This window comes from Lucilia sericata, unplaced genomic scaffold (assembly GCF_015586225.1).
Source record: "Lucilia sericata isolate MDLA Ls3-8-SP2 unplaced genomic scaffold, ASM1558622v1 Contig001475F_arrow, whole genome shotgun sequence".
Taxonomy (NCBI): domain Eukaryota; kingdom Metazoa; phylum Arthropoda; class Insecta; order Diptera; family Calliphoridae; genus Lucilia; species Lucilia sericata.
This window is the reverse complement of record NW_023995403.1, coordinates 10,626-30,311: the sequence shown is the minus strand read 5'-3', so window position 1 is coordinate 30,311 and position 19,686 is coordinate 10,626. Positions and strand designations below refer to the sequence as shown.

The 19,686-nt window shown below is 27.9% G+C and overlaps 2 protein-coding genes, 1 long non-coding RNA gene and 2 pseudogenes across 6 annotated transcripts; 2 read left to right on the top strand and 3 right to left on the bottom strand.

Moving 5' to 3' along the window:
* Window positions 1–15: 15 nt before the first annotated feature.
* LOC119611536 lies at window positions 16–2,189 on the top strand. Of its 4 annotated transcripts, none has more exons than XR_005232075.1 (4): window positions 17–135; window positions 1,257–1,389; window positions 1,455–1,590; window positions 1,888–2,189. It is a non-coding gene; the product is annotated as an uncharacterized LOC119611536 (long non-coding RNA). The 4 variants fall into 4 exon arrangements; XR_005232074.1 differs by having other exon boundaries at window positions 1,168–1,389; XR_005232077.1 differs by lacking the exon at window positions 1,257–1,389 and having other exon boundaries at window positions 16–75.
* On the bottom strand, window positions 2,175–3,428 carry LOC119611535 (annotated as a pseudogene).
* Window positions 3,429–7,212: 3,784 nt separating this feature from the next.
* Window positions 7,213–8,264, bottom strand: LOC119611527 (annotated as a pseudogene).
* Window positions 8,265–8,735: 471 nt separating this feature from the next.
* LOC119611532 (DNA-directed RNA polymerases I, II, and III subunit RPABC4) lies at window positions 8,736–9,941 on the top strand. Its single transcript, XM_037967148.1, has 3 exons — window positions 8,736–8,940; window positions 9,593–9,685; window positions 9,801–9,941. The coding sequence occupies exons 1-3, from the start codon at window positions 8,880–8,882 to the stop codon at window positions 9,821–9,823; spliced, it is 177 nt and encodes a 58-aa protein (XP_037823076.1). The 5' UTR covers window positions 8,736–8,879; the 3' UTR covers window positions 9,824–9,941.
* A 3,195-nt stretch (window positions 9,942–13,136) lies between these two features.
* LOC119611534 (sperm surface protein Sp17-like) lies at window positions 13,137–13,871 on the bottom strand (the record flags this gene model as incomplete). The annotated part of the gene is made up of 1 exon (XM_037967150.1): window positions 13,137–13,871. A coding segment is annotated over one exon (257 nt), but the record flags the coding sequence as incomplete, so codon positions are not given.
* Window positions 13,872–19,686: the final 5,815 nt, after the last annotated feature.

The following is a 19,686-nucleotide window of genomic DNA, read 5'->3' as shown; positions in this document are numbered from 1 at the left end:
GGATTTGACAGATCTGTCATAACAACTTGTAGAAAAAGCATTGTTTGGTGAAATTCTTGTGGTTTTATTGAAAATGTTAAGAAAATTTTAATTTTTTGGAGAATTTAAAGAAAATAATTAAATTGCCAGAGACTGGTCTGAAATTTTGCTAAAATATATTAATTTTTTTAAGTTTTCATAAAAATTTGTGAAATTTTCAACTGTTATAGAAAATATAATTGACTTTTGTTTGAAATAGTAAGAATTTTTAATAAAGTTTTGCTAGCTAGTCAAATTTTCATATATGTATGTATGTAGTTTGGAAAGGCAAAGAATCTATCTGTGCGATTAGTTAAAGAATTATCTAGGAATATGTTTTCTTTGAACAAATGTGTAAATCAGGACTATAACTAGAACAGAACAGGTCTAAAACTGAACTAGTAATCAATAAGAGCTTAACTAGAACTGAAACAGCACCGATTTAAAACTAATCTAGAACAGAAGTGAAACTGAATTAGAAGTCAACTAGCATTGATCTAGCTAGAACTTAACTAGAACTGAACAAGAAGTTAAATAGCAATGATATGGAACTGAAATAGAACTGAACTAGAACTAAACTAGTACAGAACTAGAAGTGAAATAGAACTGATCTAGTATAGAGGTAGAACTGAACAAGAAGCATTGATCTAATACTGAGCTAAAACTTAACTAGAACTGAACATGAAGTTAAATAGCAATAATCTGGAACTGAACTATAACTGAACTAGAACAGAACTATAATTTAACTATATAACACGGTCTAGACTAATTTAATAACTATTTTCAAGTCTTTAGTGTGATGATGACTAACAGTCTAGAGTCGTCTATAGAATAGACTATTCTATTGACTAGGTTAGTCTATTGACTTCTCTATAGACTTCTCTATTTGAGAACTAAATATACTATTAACTAGTCTATAGACCATTTTATTGATTTGTCTATAGATTAGTCTATTGACTTGTCGATAGTTTTGTCTAGACTTGTATATAGACTAGTCTATAGAGTATTCTATTGACTACTCTAAAGACTATTGACTTGTCTATAGATTAGTCTCTAGACAATAACTAGTGTAATTGACTCGTCTATTGATATTATTCTATTGACTGTCAATAGATTAGCTTATTAAATATTATAATGACTCGATTATAGACTAGGCTCATCTATAGACTAGTCTATAGATTTATAAACCAGTCTACTGGCTCGTATATTGGCTCCTATATATGGGCTGATAATTTTAGGCCATACATCAATTCTATAGAATAATTTTAAATCATGTCTCATTTATTGAGAAGAATAATTAATTGCAGCATTAATGTGCTCAATTTCACTTACTGCAGATAATTTCTACAGCACCACTGTAATCGTGCAGATGTAAAGTTTTATTTATTTCTTTTTATTCAATTTATTTTTTTTAATACAAAAAACTACTTATACAGTTGTCAAATCTAATAATATTACTGGAATTAGTAATGTGCTGACAATGAAAAATTGCCAGCACAATGTAGATTTTAAAGTTCCCTTAATTCGTAATATATCTCATGATATTTTTACCATAATATGTCCTCATCCAAGGTAATTTTTTTAAATTAAAAGTTTACAAAATTCTATTTTATAAAATATCTTAAAATTTAATTTAAAATTTTTAAGGGCTGTTCCACTAAATACCAATGAACTAGGTTTTTATTTGTATTATATTGAAAACAACAAATAAATTCAAAAATTTTTTATTGTTTTCAATATAAAATTATAATGCGAACGAACGCATTTAGAGGAACAGGCAGTTTCTTTTACAATCAAATACATATAAAACTTGTACTACGACTTTTGTTGGCAAGTGATTTGATTTAATAAACAAATTTTATTATACAGTCGTTTCAGAATTTGTGGAAGTATGAAGTCTCTAACATACACCTAATCAAAATGATGCTACAATAAAACTGGTCAAAGGAGATCTAATTACTAAAACCTTTAGTAATTACAACAAACTTTAAATGAAGCAGAAGTAAAAAGAAAGAAGTAAAAAATCTATAAAATTAATGGACTTGTGAAACAAATCTATGAAAAACGCTATTCTCAAAGATATAAACTAAATTCAGTCTAAACAAAAACCTTATTGAAGCCAATTTTAGAAACCAATTAAAATAAACATATTTTTCTTTAATGTATCAAAATTTAAAGACTTTAAACAATTTATTGAAATTTTCCTAAATCAATATCCTCCACAAAAGACCAGCCCACACCCCATCTGATGAAATTCCGTTGAACAAACATTCAAAATATGTTTGTGTTTGAGAATATTTAAAAAAATCTACTACACTGCTTTTCAAGCCCAACATCGAGGTGAAGACTCTAAATAGTTGTAGAATTAATAAACAATTTAAAAATTTGCACATTTCGATTAAACACAAACTAACAATACGTTATTTGTTGTTTAAACAATAAATTTCCTCTATAATTTGTTCAACAAACTTAACCTCACCACCCTGGCAGCTTAGCTCTTCCTTATAGCCGGTGGGACAATTGTGGGGTGGAGGTCTTTTATTAGATTTACGGGTTTTATGGTTGTTCTCATTTTGCGAATCGAAAAAGGGCGAATTGCATAAACAGAAATCATAAATTTTATGAGGGGAGCTGCAGTTTTCTTCATTAAAGTATTCTTGGAATATTTGGGTGGTATGTGTTTGGGGGTAGAGTGTTATTAAAGAGGAAAGTTTATTATTTTCTATATTTTTAGCAGCATATTGCAAATTTGTGGCATTCGCTTCTAAAGCCAGCATTTGCCAGTTATTTTTCTTGGCCGCCAAAAGACTGGAAATACAGGAGGAGCCACAATCAATATTTATGCTCCTTAATGGCGTTTCCTTAACTTCAGGGGGCACTATATCTTCCAGCCATAGTATATAATTCAATCGTAAAGGCAAAGTAAAGCACTAAACTGCCGGGAGCAAATTCCACAGCTAATTGGAAATATTCCCGTAACAAAGTTTGGGTCAAAGCTCTTAAGGCGGCTTCATTTTTATAATCAATACAAACTTTGCCACACAATTCCTTGAGGGGAAACACATTAGTCAAGGCATCGTTTTGTTTTTAACGGATAGGAAAGCATTTTTTAGAATATGTTTGCTTTAGTAGGTACTTACCAATTTGCAAACCCGACGAAATTCTGGATATTTGATGGCCAATTCGGTGTAATCCGGTGGCTGGCGGAAAATATTACGTGGATGCATTTGCTTTTTATTAGCTGCTGTATTACACATTTTTCTTGGTTTTTCACTTTCATTCACTATTTTATTTAATTTAATAAACAAAACACTAATAAAATAACACTTTGAGAAGCACTTTATTACAAACAGACGCTTTCTTAAACAGCTGTTGCTGTTGCTATCAGATTTGCAAAAACTTGTACAGATTTCTGGCGCTTTCCTGTGCAAGTTTATGCTTGCACTCATTCATAACTACATACATACATATATTTCAACAGGCCATTTAGCTATTTGCTTTTTTTCTTCATTTTCAAGCAAATAACTTATTTTTTGATATTTATCTAACACTTAACACTTCTTTAACTAATTTTCACTAAAATTATTTTATTAATTTCGTTTTAACTTATAAAAAACTTAAAATTTCTTTACACTAGTCTGTTTCTTCACTGCTGAAAATAATGCCGTTATATTTTAACTACTGTATAAACTAGATTGTTTTTAGTGTTATAAAATGGTTTTTATTTGATATTTGTCTTTTTTGTCTTACACTTAACAACACTGTTTGCATGGATTTGACAGAACTGTCATAACAACTTGTAGAAAAAGCATTGTTTGGTGAAATTCTTGTAGTTTTATTGAAAATGTTAAGAAAATTTTAATTTTTTGGAAAATTTAAAGAAAATAATTAAATTGCCTGAGACTGGGTCAAGGATACGGTTCTTTAGACTGCCATGACCAATATTTCTGGTGGTAAATGCTTGGGATATAAAGAAAATTGTATGCGCCTGTCGGAGTTTTGACAAAAATTTTGAAATTTTGTTAAAATATATTAATTTTTTTAAGTTTTCATAAAAATTTGTGAAATTTTCAACTGTTATAGAAAATATAATTGACTTTTGTTTGAAATAGTAAGAATTTTTAATAAAGTTTTGCTAGCTAGTCAAATTTTCATGTATGTATGTAGTTTGGAAAGGCAAAGAATATGTGCGATTAGGTAAAGAATTATCTAGGAATATGTTTTCTTTGAACATGTGTAAATCAGGACTATAACTAGAACAGGTCTGAAACTGAACTAGGAATCAATAAGAGCTTAACTAGAACTGAAACAGCACCGATTTAAAACTAATCTAGAACTGAAGTGAAACTGAATTAGAAGTCCACTAGCATTGATCTAGCTAGAACTTAACTAGAACTGAACAAGAAGTTAAATAGCAACGATATGGAACTGAAATAGAACTGAACTAGAACGAAACTAGTACAGAACTAGAAGTGAAATAGAGCTGATCTAGTATAGAGGTAGAACTGAACAAGAAGTGAACTAGCATTGATCTAATACTGAGCTAAAACTTAACTAGAACTAAACATGAAGTTAAATAGCAATAATCTGGAACTGAACTGTAACTGAATTAGAAATGAACTAGGACAAAACTAGAACTATAATTTAACTATATAACACGGCCTAGACTAATTTAATAACTATTTTCAAGTCTTTAGTGTGATGATGACTAACAGTCTAGAGTCGTCTATAGATTAGACTATAGACTATTCTATTGACTAGGTTAGTATATTGACTTCTCTATAGACTTCTCTATTTGAGAACTAAATATACTATTAACTAGTCTATAGACCATTTTACTGATTTGTCTATAGATAAGTCTATTGACTTGTCGATAGTTTAGTCTAGACTTGTTTATAGACTAGTCTATAGAGTATTCTATTGACTATTCTAAAGACTATTGACTTGTCTATAGATTAGTCTCTAGAGTAGACGTAGACTATACACAATAACTAGTGTATTGACTCGTCTATTGATATTAGTCTATTGAATGTCAATAGATTAGCTTATTGAATATTATAATGACTCGATTATAGACTATGCTCATCTATAGACTAGTCTATAGATTTATAAACCAGTCTACTGGCTCGTATATTGGCTCCTATATATGGGCTGGTCATTTTAGGCCATAGATCAATTCTATTGAATAATTATTAAATCATGTCTCATTTATTGAGAAGAATAATTAATTGCAGCATTAATGTGCACAATTTCACACTTACTGCAGATAATTTCTACAGCACCACTGTAATCGTGCAGTTTTAAAGTTTTATTTATTTCTTTTTATTCAATTTATTTTTTTTAATGCAAAAAACTACTTATACAGTTGTCAAATCTAATAATATTACTGGAATTAGAAATGTGCTGACAATGAAAAATTGCCAGTATAATGTAGATTTTTAAGTTCCCTTAATTCGTAATTATCTCATGATATTTTTACCATAATATGTCCTCATCCAAGGTAACTTTTTTTAAATTAAAAGTTTACAAAATTCTATTTTATAAAATATCTTAAAATTTAATTTAAAATTTTTAAGGGCTGTTCCACTAAATACCAATGAACTAGGTTTTCATTTGTATTATATTGAAAACAACAAATAAATTCAAAAATTTGTTATTGTTTTCAATATAAAATTATAATGCGAACGAACGCATTTAGAGGAACAGGCAGTTTCTTCTACAATCAAATACATATAAAACTTGTACAACGACTTTTGTTGGCAAGTGATTTGATTTAATAAACAAATTTTATTATACAGTCGTTTCAGAATTTGTGGAAGTATGAAGTCTCTAACATACACCTAATCAAAATGATGCTACAATGAAACTGGTCAAAGGAGATCTAATTACTAAAACCTTTAGTAATTACAACAAACTTTAAATGAAGGAGAAGTAAAAAATCTATAAAATTAATGGACTTGTGAAATAAATCTATGAAAAACGCTATTCTCAAAGATATAAACTAAATTCAGTCTAAACAAAAACCTTATTAAAGCCAATTTTAGAAACCAATTAAAATAAACATATTTTTCTTTAAAGTACAGTAGTTTTCCGATTTAACGACCATTCAATTCTACGAACATCGCATTTAACGAACAAGCTAATTTTTCCTATTGACTACCTTAAATAACGAACAAAACTTGTTTTTTGTACTCTGTTTAACGAACTAATAAAAATATTATTATTTAAATGAAGATAAAATGACATTTATCAAAAATAACAAATAACCTAAGTTGTAGCGGTGCTTTTATACCCAAAACTGTAACACATTCTGGGTTCTTATTAAATTTTAGTTCGATGTAGCTATGTCCGTCCGTCCTTCAGATAATGACTTTAACGCTCATTACTCGCTTAACAATACGAGTACGCCAATGAAATTCGATTCAAACATGTTCTATACTAACCGAAATCTCTAACAAATTTTATGGGAATCGGTCCATAATTGACCTTACCCTCCATATCAGGCCCCCTTAAGAAAATTACTTCAACGCTCATTACTCGCTTAAAAAAACGAGTATAGCGATGAACTTCGAGAAATAACTTTAACGCTCATGACTGAATTAAAAATACAGCGATGAAATTCGACACAAATATGGTTTGAAGGTGGGTATATAACCCAGCAGTTCGGGCGGACAGTCCCGAACTGCCTATTTAGCCTACCACATAGGGTTACCCCTAGCCACCGACTGTCCAGGTGACTAGCTATTTTAACATGTGCTTGTCCTACGAGGTCAATCGTCACCCCATACGAAGAGACAGACAAGTGTTTTTTAAGTGTCCCCTCTCTCGCTTACAAAGGGGACACCCTCGTTTACAAAGAGTACATCCGTGACGAAAGACGAATTATATCCCACCAGGTGGTTTAACATAAGTGGAAATCACTGTCTTTTTGCTATGCATTGACTCTTTGTCGAACTGCAGGAAAGATTCGGAATTTTGTGTTTTGTGCTATTTTTATAAAAAAAAGAATTAATTTTTATAAAATACATTTAAAAAATATTTTATGTACCTATTTTTAATTATTTTCCTACCAAAAACCCACGTTTTAGTTAGTACTGCATATAACGAACTTTTCAATTTTACGAACAGGCCTGACAACATATGGGTTCGTTAAATCGGAAAACTACTGTATCAAAATTTAAAGACTTAAAGAATTTATTGAAATTTTCCTAAATCAATATCCTCCCCAAAAGACCAGCCCACACCCCATCTGGTGGTATTACCCTGATGAAATTCCGTTGAACAAACATTCAAAATATGCTTGTGTTTGAGAATATTTAAAATATCTACTACACTGCTTTTCAAGCCCAACATCGAGGTGAAGACTCTAAATAGTTGTAGAATTAACAAACAATTTAAAAATTTGCACATCTCGATAAAACTTAAACTAACAATACCTTATTTGTTGTTTAAACAATAAACTTTCCTCTATAATTTGTTCAACAAACTTAACCTCACCACCCAGCTTAGCTCTTCCTTATAGCCGGTGGGACAATTGTGTGGTGGAGGTCTTTTATTAGATTTACGGGTTTTATGGTTGTTCTCATTTTGCGAAGCGAAAAAGGGCGGATTGCATAAACAGAAATCATATATTTTATAAGGGGAGCTGCAGTTTTCTTCACTAGTGGTATGTTTTTGGGGGTAGAGTGTTATTAAAGAGGAAAGTTTATTATTTTCTATATTTTTAGCAGCATATTGCAAGTTTGTGGCATTCGCTTCTAAAGCCAGCATTTGCCAGTTATTTTTCTTGGCCGCCAAAAGACTGTAAATACAGGAGGAGCCACAACCAATGTCTATGCCCCTTAATAGCGTTTCCTTAACTTCAGGGGGTACTATATGTAATTCAAACGTAAAGACAAAGTAGGCACTAAACTGACGGGAGCAAATTCCACAGCTAATTGGAAATATTCCCGTAACAAAGTTTGGGTCAAAGCTTTCAAGGCGGCTTCATTTTTATAATCAATATAAACTTTGCACACAATTCCTTGAGGGAAACACATTAGTCAAGGCAACGTTTTGTTTTTAACGGAAAGGAAATCATTTTTTTTTAAATATTTGCTTTAGTATGTACTTACCAATTTGCAAACCCGACGAAATTCTGGATATTTGATGACCAATTCGGTGTAATCCGGTGGCTGGCGAAAAATATTACGTGGATGCATTTGCTTTTTATTAGCTGCTGTATTACACATTTTTCTTGATTTTTCACTTTCATTCACTATTTTATTTAATTTAATAAACAAAACACTATTATAAAAATAACACTTTGAGAAGCACTTTATTAATACGACGCTTTCTTACACAGCTGTTGCTGTGGCTATCAGATTTGAAAAAACTTGTACAGATTTCTGTCGCTTTCCTGTGCAAGTTTATGCTTGCACTCATTCATAACCACATATATTTCAACAGGCCATTTTGCTATTTGCTTTTTTTCTTCATTTTCTAGCAAATAACTTATTTTTTGATATTTATCTAACACTTAACACTTCTTTAACTAATTTTCACTAAAATTATTTTATTAATTTCGTTTTAACTTATAAAAAACTTAAAATTTCTTTACACTTGTCTGTTTCTTCACTGCAGAAAAAAAATGCCGTTATATTACAACTACTGTATAAACTAGATTGTTTTAAGTGTTGTAAAATGGTTTTTATTTGATATTTGTCATTTTGTCTTACACTTAACAACACTGTTTACATGGATTTGACAGAACTGTCATAACAATTTGTAGAAAAAGCATTGTTTGGTGAAATTCTTGTGGTTTTATTGAAATTGTCAAGAAAATTTTAATTTTTTGAAAAATTTAAAGAAAATAATTAAAAATGTCTGAGACCAGCACCAAGGACACAGTTCTTAAGACCGCTATGACTTATATTTGTGGTGGTAAGTGCTGGGGATATAAAGAAAATTGTGTGAGCTTGTCCGGACAGTGGAGTTATTAGAAAAAAAAACGTGTTAGCTTTGCAATTTTGTTAAAATATGTTAATTTTTTAAGTTTTCTTAAATATTTAAGAAATTTATAACACTTCTGGGAATTATAATTGATTTTTGTTGGAAATAGTAAGAATTATTAATAAAGTTTAGCTAGCAAGTCAAATTTGCATGTGGTAGTTGGTAAAGGCAAAGAATCTGTGTGCTATGAGTTAAGGAATTATCTATTTATCTTCTCTTTGAACAAATGTTTAAATCAGTACTATAACTAGAACAGAACTGGTCTAAACTAGAACTAAACCAGCACTGAACTAAAACTGATCTAGAACAGAAGTGGGACTGAACTAGAATTGAACTAGCATTGATCAAGAACTGAACTAGAACTGTTCTAGAACACAGGTATAACATTAGTCTAGGACTGAACTAGCAATAAACTTGAACTCAACTAGAACTAAACTAGAAATGTAATAGAAGTTAAATAGCAATGATCTGGAACTGAAATAGAACTGAACTAGAATTAAACTAAATTTGAAATAGAACTGAACTCCTGATTCATTTAGTAAAGTGTTTTGCATTAATAATAAAACTTTTCTTTATTTTTCAGAATGTCATCATGAAAATGAAATGCGTCCCCGTGATCCCATACGTTGTCGTGAGTGTGGCTATCGTATTATGTACAAGAAACGTACCAAGAGATGTAAGTCTTCAGAAAAAATTAAATTTAAAAGTCAAAAGGACAATATACAACAATTTCGTCCGTAACTCGAGTCTAAACATTATTTTAAAATATTTTTTTTATCTTTTCCTTGCAGTGGTTGTGTTTGATGCCCGCTAATTTTGGTCACCTTTTATCGCAGGATTTTTAAACTTAAGATTATAATGTAGTTAAGAAATTGATAAATAAATGTAATACACAATTGATTGTCATAAATAAAAAGTGTCTAAGTAATGAAGTAACGTGTGTTAGTAGTTGAATGGAAGGATGAAAATAAAGGATTTTGTTTCAGGGTTTTAAGCAAAATATTCTATAGGAATCACTTTCCCTTTAAAAATTTAATTTTTTAATTGTTTTCTTACTTTCCATTTTAACCTTCTTATTCTTTATTAAAACATCTTTGATTTTTTTTTGTTTTTGGGAAAAGTTTTTCTTTATTTATTCATGTTTTATTTTACTCAAAAAGTGTAGTTTTGTTTTTCATGTTTTGTTGTTCATTTTTTTATTAATAATTTTTAAGATTGACAATATTATTTTTTTGTTTAAATGTTTGTTTGCCTTTCTTGTTTGCAAATTCTTTTTTTGTTTTTAATTTTTTTAATTAGTATTTTGTTTTAATTTTAATAATTAATTAAATTGTTTTGTTTACTTCTTTTTCTTAAAGATCAATTGTAGTAGATTTTTTTTTATAAGTTTAAGATGCTAAAAAGTAACACTAGGAAGAAACAATAATGATTGAAAGGAGAAGAAGGTAAACGAAAGATTAAATAGAGCTTGAAACAAAGAGGAAAGAGAGGGAGAAAGAGATAAGAAGAGCTATAGATGGAATTTCAAAGAAAAGTTTGATCGAAATAAAAGTAAAGTGAGAAGGACATTGTAATTAAGAAATTAATGACAGATAAAAATAATAATTATATAAAAATATTATAAAATAATTAAGCTTATTAGCGAAAATCTAGTTTTTATTTAAACTTTAGGAAAAGCAATGAATAGAAAATGGTTAATGCATGATCTTTTTCTATAGAAAAGAGTCAATGCAAGTTTTTTTCCTATGGTAAATGGTCAATGCTAGACAAAAATAGTCAATGCTAGATTATTTTCTATAGAAACGATTCAATGCAAGATCTTTTTCTATGGAAAATGGTCAATGCTAGACAAAAATAATCAATGCTAGATTATTTTCTATAGAAACAAGTCAATGCAAGTCTTTTTTCAATAAAAAATGATCAATGCAAGATATTTTTCTATAGAAAATGGTCAATGCAGGACAAAAAATAGTCAATGCTTGACTATTTTCTATAGAAATAAGTCAATGCAAGTATTTTTTCAATAAAAAAAGACCAATGCAAGACCTTTTCTGTGGAAAATGGTCAATGCAGGACAAAAAATAGACAATGCTAGATTATTTTCTATAGAAACAAGTCAATGCAAGTTTTTATTCAATAAAAAAGACCAATGCCAGACATTTTTCAAAGAAAAATAGTCAATGCGAGACTTTTTCTAAGAAAACAAGCTAATGCAAAACAAGTTCCTATGGAAAATGGTCAATGCAAGACATTTTTTAAAGAAAAAAAGTCAATGCAAAACTTTTTTCTATATAAAATGGATAATACAACACACTTTGCAAAAGAAAATGCCCAATGCAATGAAAACTGTCCAATGCAAAACATTCCGCTATAGAAAATTGCATAAATTAGACAATGCGTGATTATTTTTATAGGAATAAGTCAATGCAAATTGGTCAATGCAAGACTGTTTTCAATAGAAAATGATCAATGCAAGATGTTTTTCTATGAAAACTGTCCAATGCAAAACATTTCTCTATTGAAAATGACATAAATTAGCCAATGCGAGATTAATTTTATAGAAATAATTCAATGTAAGTCTTTTTTCAATAAAAAAATAGTCAATGCAAGACTTTTTCCAATATAAAATGGTCAATGCAACCTTTTCTCAATATAAATTACTCAATGCAAGATTATTTGCTATAGAAGTAAGTCAATGTAAGTTTTTTTTTTCAATAAAAAATGATTTATAAAAGACTTTTGTCAATAGAAAATAATCAATGCAAGACTTTTCTTTAAAGAAAATGGCCAATGCAAGACATTTTTCAATAAAAATTGCAAATGCGAGTAATATTTCTATAGAAAATGGTCAATGCAAGGCAATTGTCAATAGAGAATGGTCAATGCAAGACATTTTTCAATAAAAAAGTGTCAATGCGAGATATATTTCTATAGAAAATGGTCAATGCAAGGCAATTGTCAATAGAAAATGGTCAATGCAAGACAGTTTTCAATAGAAAATGGCCAATGCAAGTAATTTTTCTACAGAAAATAGGCAATTCCAAACAGTTTTCTATGGAAAATACTCAATGCGTGACTTGTTACTATATAAAATAGTCAATGCGAGACTTTTTTCTATATAAAATAGTCAATGCGAGACTTTCTTCTATAGAAAATAGTCAATGCGAGACTTTTTTCTATAGAAAATATTCAATGCGAGACTTTTTTCTATAGAAAATAGTCAATGCGAGACTATTTTCTATAGAAAATGGTCAATGCTAAACTTATTTCTACAGAAAATACTCAATGCGATACTTTTTTCTATAGAAAATGCTCAATGCGAGTAGTTTTTTTAAAGAAACTAGTCAATGCCAAACAGTTTTCTATTGAAAATACTCAATGCTAGACTTATTTCTAAAGAAAAATTATACTGAGAAGCTTTTTTTCTATAGAAAATGTTGTATGAATGCTAAAATTTTTATATAAAATCTAGATTTTAAGCTTTAAGTTAAATAATTTTTAAAGTTTCTTTTTATTTTTCTTATATTTTTATTAAATAACAATTTTGTTGGTTTGTTTTTAAACTGAAGTGCTTAAATTTAACAATATTTTGCAATTTGTTTTTTTTTCACTATTTGTTGTTTAATAGATTTTTTTTGAAATTCTCATAAAATAAAATCTTTTTTAAGTTTTTTGTTCTTTAATTTCACTTTTCTTTTTTAAGTGCAAATTTGTTGTTGTTTTTTTTAAGGGATTTGAAATTTTTAGTTTGTTTTTTCTTTTAGATTTCAAAAGTGCATAGTTGTAAGTAGTTGTTTTTGTTTTAAATTTGTAAAAGAAAGATTTTAATTAATTTTAAACAAAATTTAAAAAAAAAGCTTTCAAAATAAAAATAAATCTTTAATAAAAGTTTGGCAATTTTTTTGTTTTCGAAGGTTTTAGTTTAAGTTAAGAGTTTGAATAGTTGCTAATAAATAATTGTGTTGATTTTTGTTAATAATTGTTTTTGTAAAACTGTCTCATATTGGAATGATTTGTTTTTAGTTTTGTTTTTAATTTCTTTTATTACTCAAGCTCTTCTTATGTTTTTTTTTTATGTTAAATATATAATTGTTTTTAATAAATTGAATAAATTATTGTTGTTTTTGTTTTGTTTTTATTTTTTTTTTTAATATTTAAAGCTGTTTTGAATCTAACATGAGAGTTGTATACTTTAAACTCCTATAAAAGCCAACATAAAAACTTAATACATTTTTTTTTTGTTTTTTTTTTCTTGTTGTTAATTAAATTTGCTTAAAAAAATTATATATTTAATAAAACTTAAAATTAACAATTAATTATAATTCTTTGTTTTTAGAATTATGCAACTTTGTCTAATTTGTTTCAAACTTTTTCTTAATGGACTTCTTTTTTTTATGCTTTAAATCTTAAATTTAAATTGTTTTCTTTTGTTTTTGTTTTTTTTAAGACAATTGCTAAATTTTAAAAGTTTTACTTACTTCCTTCTTCTTCTTCTTCTGCTTCATTTTAATCCCCAAAAAATTTGTTTTAAAAATAAAATATTTGTGTATGTGTATGTGTAAGTGTGTGTGTGTGTTCAATCAATATTCAAAAATTATTTGTTTTTTATTCAACTGGTTGTTGATCTTTACGGGTTTTATGTCCCCGGAATGAGGCCTGTATCTTGGTAGCCGCTTTATTTAGCTCGGGATCACTTAAATCTATATCCAATTCCTCGGCCACCTTTTTGGTGATTTCTTGTATATCAACATCTTCGGGTGTCTCCTTGGTCACCAGTTTACGTGATAAATGGCCACGGAAGGTGGCTTGAATTTTTAAAGCAGCATCACAGAGTTCTAGAATTGCAAGAATATAATAATTGTCTGAATTATTTGAAAATGTTAATATTAAAACTAACAACTTTAAAAAGGTAAAGAAAATAAATATAGTAAGTGGTAAACTTTTTAGTCAATGCCAAACTTTTTCCCTTAGAAAATAATCATTAAAAAACATTTAACCAAAGAAAATATTCAATGCAGACCTTGTCGGAGGAAAATAAACAAGGCAAAACATTTCTTTAAACAAATAACTCAATGCAAGACATTTTTCTAAAAAAACTACTCAATGCTAGACTTTTTAATATGAAAACTACTCAATGCTAGTCTTTATTCTTAAGAAAGTAGTCAATGCCATACATTTTTCAAAAGAAAATAACCAATGCCAGCCTTTTTGCTTAAAAATTAAGTCAATGCAAAAATTATTTCCAAACAAATAACTCAATGCAAGTCACTTTTATAAAAAAAATACTCAATGCTAGACTTTTTTATACAAAAACTACTCAAAGCTAGTCTTTATTCTTAAGAAAGTAGTCAATGCCATACATTTTTAAAAGAAAATAACCAATGCCAGCCTTTTTGCTAAAAAATTAAGTCAATGCAACAATTATTTCTGAAGAAAATACTCAATGCGAAACTTTTCTCCAGACAAATAACTCAATGCAAGTCATTTTTATAAAAAAACTACTCAATGCTAGACTTTTTTATATAAAAACTACTCAATGCGAGTCTTTATTCTTAAGAAAATAGTCAATGCCAGAATTTTTTCAAAAGAAAATAGTTAAGGCCAGACTTTTTTCTAAAACATTAAGTCAATACAACAATTATTTCTGAAGAAAATACTCAATGCGAAGCATTTTTCCAAACAAATAACTCATTGCAAGTTATTCTTATAAGAAAACTACTCAATGCTAGACTTTTTTATACAAAAACTACTCAATGCTAGAATTTTTTATACAAAAACTACTCAATGCGAGTCTTTATTCTTAAGAAATTATTCAATGCCACAATTTTTTCAAAAGAAAATAGTTAATGCCAGACTTTTTTCTAAAAAATTAAGTCAATACAATAATTATTTCTGAAGAAAATACTCAATGCGAAACATTTCTCCAAACAAATAACACAATGCAAGTCATTTTTATAAGAAAACTACTCAATGCTAGACTTTTTTATACAAAAACTACTCAATGCGAGTCTTTATTCTTAAGAAAATAGTCAATGCCAGAATTTTTCAAAAGAAAATAGCCAATGCTAGACTTTTTTCTAAAAAAATTAAGACAATACAACAATTATTTCTGAAGAAAATACTCAATGCGAAACATTTCTCCAAACAAATAACACAATGCAAGTCATTTTTATAAGAAAACTACTCAATGCTAGACTTTTTTATACAAAAACTACTCAATGCGAGTCAGAATTCTTTCAAAAGAAAATAGTTAATGCCAGACTTTTTTCTAAAAAATTAAGTCAATACAACAATTATTTCTGAAGAAAATACTCAATGCTAGACTTTATTATACAAAAACTACTCAATGCGAGTCTTTATTCTTAAGAAATTATTCAATGCAAGAATTTTTTCAAAAGAAAATAGTTAATGCCAGACTTTTTTCTAAGACATTAAGTCAATACAACAATTATTTCTGAAGAAAATTCTCGATGCGAAACTTTTCTCCACACAAATAACTCAATGCAAGTTATTTTTATAGGAAAACTACTCAATGCTAGACTTTTTTATACAAAAACTACTCAATGCGAGTCTTTATTCTTAAGAAAATAGTCAATGCCAGAATTTTTCAAAAGAAAATAGCCAATGCTAGACTTTTTTCTAAAAAAATAAGTCAATGCAACAATTATTTCTGAAGAAAATACTCAATGCGAAATATTTTTCCAGACAAATAACTCAATGCAAGTTATTTTTATAAGAAAACTACTCAATGCTAGACTTTTTTTATAGAAAAACTACTCAATGCGAGTCTTTATTCTTAAGAAATTAGTCAATGCCAGAATTTTTTCAAAAGAAAATAGTTAATGCCAGACTTTTTTCTAAAACTTTAAGTCAATGCAGCAATTATTTCCAAAGAAATAAGTCAATGCCAGCATTTTTCCAAAGAAAATAGTCAATGCGCTCCTTTTTTGTTAAAGAAATACTTAATGCAATAACTTTTTTTCAAAAAGTATAAGGCAATGATGTATTTATTTCAAAAAAATAGGTCAATTACTAAGAAAAGTACTTGATTCTAGACATTTCTATAAAGACAATATTCAATGCTAAACTTTTTCTTTAGAAAATAGTCAATGCAAGACTTTTTTCTACAGAAAATAGTCAATGCGAGTCTTTTTATGTAGACAATAGTCAATGCAAGACTTTTTTCAACAGAAAATAGTCAATACAAGACTTCTTTCTATAGAAAATAGTCAATGCTAGACTTTTTCCAATGAAAGTAGTCAATGCAAGACTTTTTTCCTATAAAAAATAGTCAATTCTAGAATTTTCTCTATAGAAAAAAATCAATCCGACAGTTTTTTGTATAGAATTTAGTCAATGTGAGACTTTTTTCTGTAAAAAATAGTCAATGTGAGACTTTTTTCTATAGAAAATAATCAATGCAAGACCTTTTTCTATAGAAAATAGTCAATGCTAGACTTTTTTCTATAGAAAATAGTTAATGCACGATTTTTTTCCTTAGAAAATAGTCAATGCAAGACTTTTTTCTAATGAAAATAGTCAATGCAAGACTTTTTTCAGCAGCAAATGGTCAATGCAACACTTATTTTTTAAGAAAAAAGTCAATGCGAGACTTGTTTTTAATAAAATAATTGATATTAAACTTTTATTCATAACTTTCTTAAATATTTATTTATATCATCCTTTAAATGTTTAAAAACAAATATTGACACTCTAGTTTCAATTGTTGGTCCTGCCGTCACAAAGCAAATTGTCTCCTTTTTGTCACTTTTAATGCAATAAATATATTTGTATTGAATTTTTTTTTTTTTAATTAAGAAATGTTTAATTAAATTTTCAATACATAAAACACAGTATAAATTGCAATAAAAACTAAAATACCTGTTAAATTAAACACACATACACAATACAAACAGAGACACAAAAATGTAGAAATAAATTCTAGGCCAGTTTATATGTATGTATGTGAGTTTTGTTTGTGTATGTAGGTATTTGTATACAGTTTCCGTTTGTCACGGTTTGTGTCAAATACAGAAAATTCTTATCACACTTGACACATTGTTTTACCAAAACAATTTCTATATAGAAAACCCATAAACAGCTATACACACGCATACTGGGTATGTGGATTGGTTGAAAACTTTTTGCTGTTGTTGTTGACTAGAATTTACATTTATCAGGCTGCTGTTGTATTCGCTATTCAGCATTAAACAAATATTACTAGAGCAATGTATACTCTCCCTTCTTCACTCTCTCTCTATTCTTCTTTCTAACATAGTAATAGAAATTTAAATTAGAAATTTTTTGTTTTTTTATTTAGAAAACAAACAATAAAAGTAGCAAAACAAATAGTGCTCTGGTTGTCACAAACATGTTGTACATACACTTTTCTTAGAGAAATTGAAAAAGATAGAAACATTTTATTTAAGGAAAAAAATATACTTTTTCTATAGATAATAGTTAATACGAGACTATTTTCTATAGAAATTGGTCAATGTGAGATTTTTTTCTATAAAAAATAGTCAATGCGAATCTTCTTTCTATAGAGAATACTCAATGAGAGATTTCTTTCTTAAAAAAGTACTCAATGCGAACCGTTTTTCTATACAGAATACTCAATGCGAGTCTTTTTTCTTTAGAAAATACACAATGCGAGGCTTTTTTCTATAAAAAACAGTCAATACGAGACTATTTTCTATAGAAAATTTTCAATGCAAGACTTTTTTCTATAGAAAATAGTCAATGCAAGACTTTTTTCTATAGAAAATAGTCAATGCAAGACTTTTTTCTATAGAAAATAGTCAATGCAAGAATTTTTTCTATAGAAAATAGTCAATGCAAAACTTTTTTCTATAGAAAATAGTCAATGCAAGACTTTTTTCTACAGAAAATAGTCAATGCAAGACATTTTCCTACAGAAAATAGTCAATGCGTGACTTTTTTCTACAAAAAATAGTCAATGCGACAATTTTTTTATATAAAGTAGTCAATGTGAGACTTTTTTGTATAGAAAATAGTCAATGCGAGACACTTTTCTATAGAAAATAGTCAATGCGAGACTCTTTTCTATAGAAAATAATCAATGCAAGACATTTTTCTATGAATAATAGTCAATGCGAGACTTTTTTCTATAGAAAATAGTCAATGCGAGAATTTTTTCTATAGAAAATAGTCAATGCAGTACTTTTTTCTTTAGAAAATAGTCAATGCAAAACTTTTTTCTTCAGAATATAATCAATGCAAGACATTTTTCTTTTGAAAATATACAATAAGAGATATTTTTCTATAAAAAAAATACTATTTTTATAGAAAAATCGACTTTTTTCTTTGGAAAAAAGACAATGCAAGGCTTTCTTCTACAGAAAATAGACAATGCAAGTCTATTTGCGTTAGAACATAGTCAATACAAGACTATTTTCGTTAGAAAATAGCCAATGCGAGACTTTATTCATTAGAAAATAGTCAATGCTAAACCTTTTTCTTTAGAAAATAGTCAATGCTAAACCTTTTTCTTTAGAAAATAGTCAATGCAGTACTTTTTTCTTCAGAAAATCGTCAATGCAAGACTTTTTTCTTTAGAAAGTAGTCAATGAGAGAATATTTTCTTCAGAAAAATGTTCAATTCGAGACTTTTTATATAGGAAATAGTCAATGCGAGACTCTTTTCTATAGAAAATAATCAAAGCGAGCCTTTTTTCTTCAGAAAATAATCAATGCAATACTTTTTTCTATAGAAAATAGCCAATGCAAGACTTTTTTCTTTAGAAAATATTCAATGCAAGACTTTTTTCTTTAGAAAATATTCAACGCAAGATAATTTTCTTTAGAAAATAGTCCATCCGAGACTTTTTTTTATAGAAAAAGGTTTAAATTATTTGTTACAATATTTTGGTTCGTTTTTTTTTTTTAAGCAACTAGGTCAAGAGCATTATATAAGCTAAAATATCCTTATTACTTTTTTGTAGGTGTTGTTATTATGTATGTTTTGTTTTTGTAATGTTATATAAATAGTTGTATAGTTGGCCCTTAAGCCTTTACACATTTTATTTTGTTGTTTTTTTCCTGTCATTTACAAAGTAGTAGTATGCTAAAGTAATTTTAAGCTGTACCACCCAAAAAACGTGACAATTGTTAAATTTCTTCATTGTTTTGTTAGAAAACAAAGGATTAAATTTATATACATAATACCTTGTGCACAACTTCCTTTATTTGTTTTAAAAACAAACAAAACAATAGTTCAAACTTTAGGTAAATATATGTTAAAAACTAAATGTTAAAAAAAAGATATTAAATAAAAAAATTATTTAAAAAAAAGAAAATTTTACCTTAATTTCTTCTATTCTTTACTTTTAGTGTACTAAGTAATGCTAATCCCTAAATAAACGAGGATTTAACAATAAAATTCACATAAAAAGAAATTAGCATAAAAAACATAAATTTGTCTGAAGTAGAATTTAGAGAACACAGACAAATACTGAAATTATGTTAAATTGTTTTGTAACGACTTGCTATTGTATTTTATGGAGAGTTAAATAAAATTTTATATTCTTTGCAGCTGATTACAGAAAGATACTAAATGTTAAAGGATGTTTAAATAATATGGCAACAATTTTTAAAAAATAGTCAATGCCAGATTTTTTTGTATACAAACAGGCAATGCAAGACATAATTCCTTAA

Excerpts from the sequence above, each read along its gene's own strand:
- LOC119611532 (XM_037967148.1), top strand. The coding sequence starts at position 8,880 with ATGTCTGAGACCAGCACCAAGGACACAGTTCTTAAGACCGCTATGACT. Across the intron at positions 8,941-9,592 it reads TATGACTTATATTTGTGGTG|AATGTCATCATGAAAATGAA; the intron begins GTAAGTGCTGGG and ends TTTATTTTTCAG. Across the intron at positions 9,686-9,800 it reads CAAGAAACGTACCAAGAGAT|TGGTTGTGTTTGATGCCCGC; the intron begins GTAAGTCTTCAG and ends TTTTCCTTGCAG.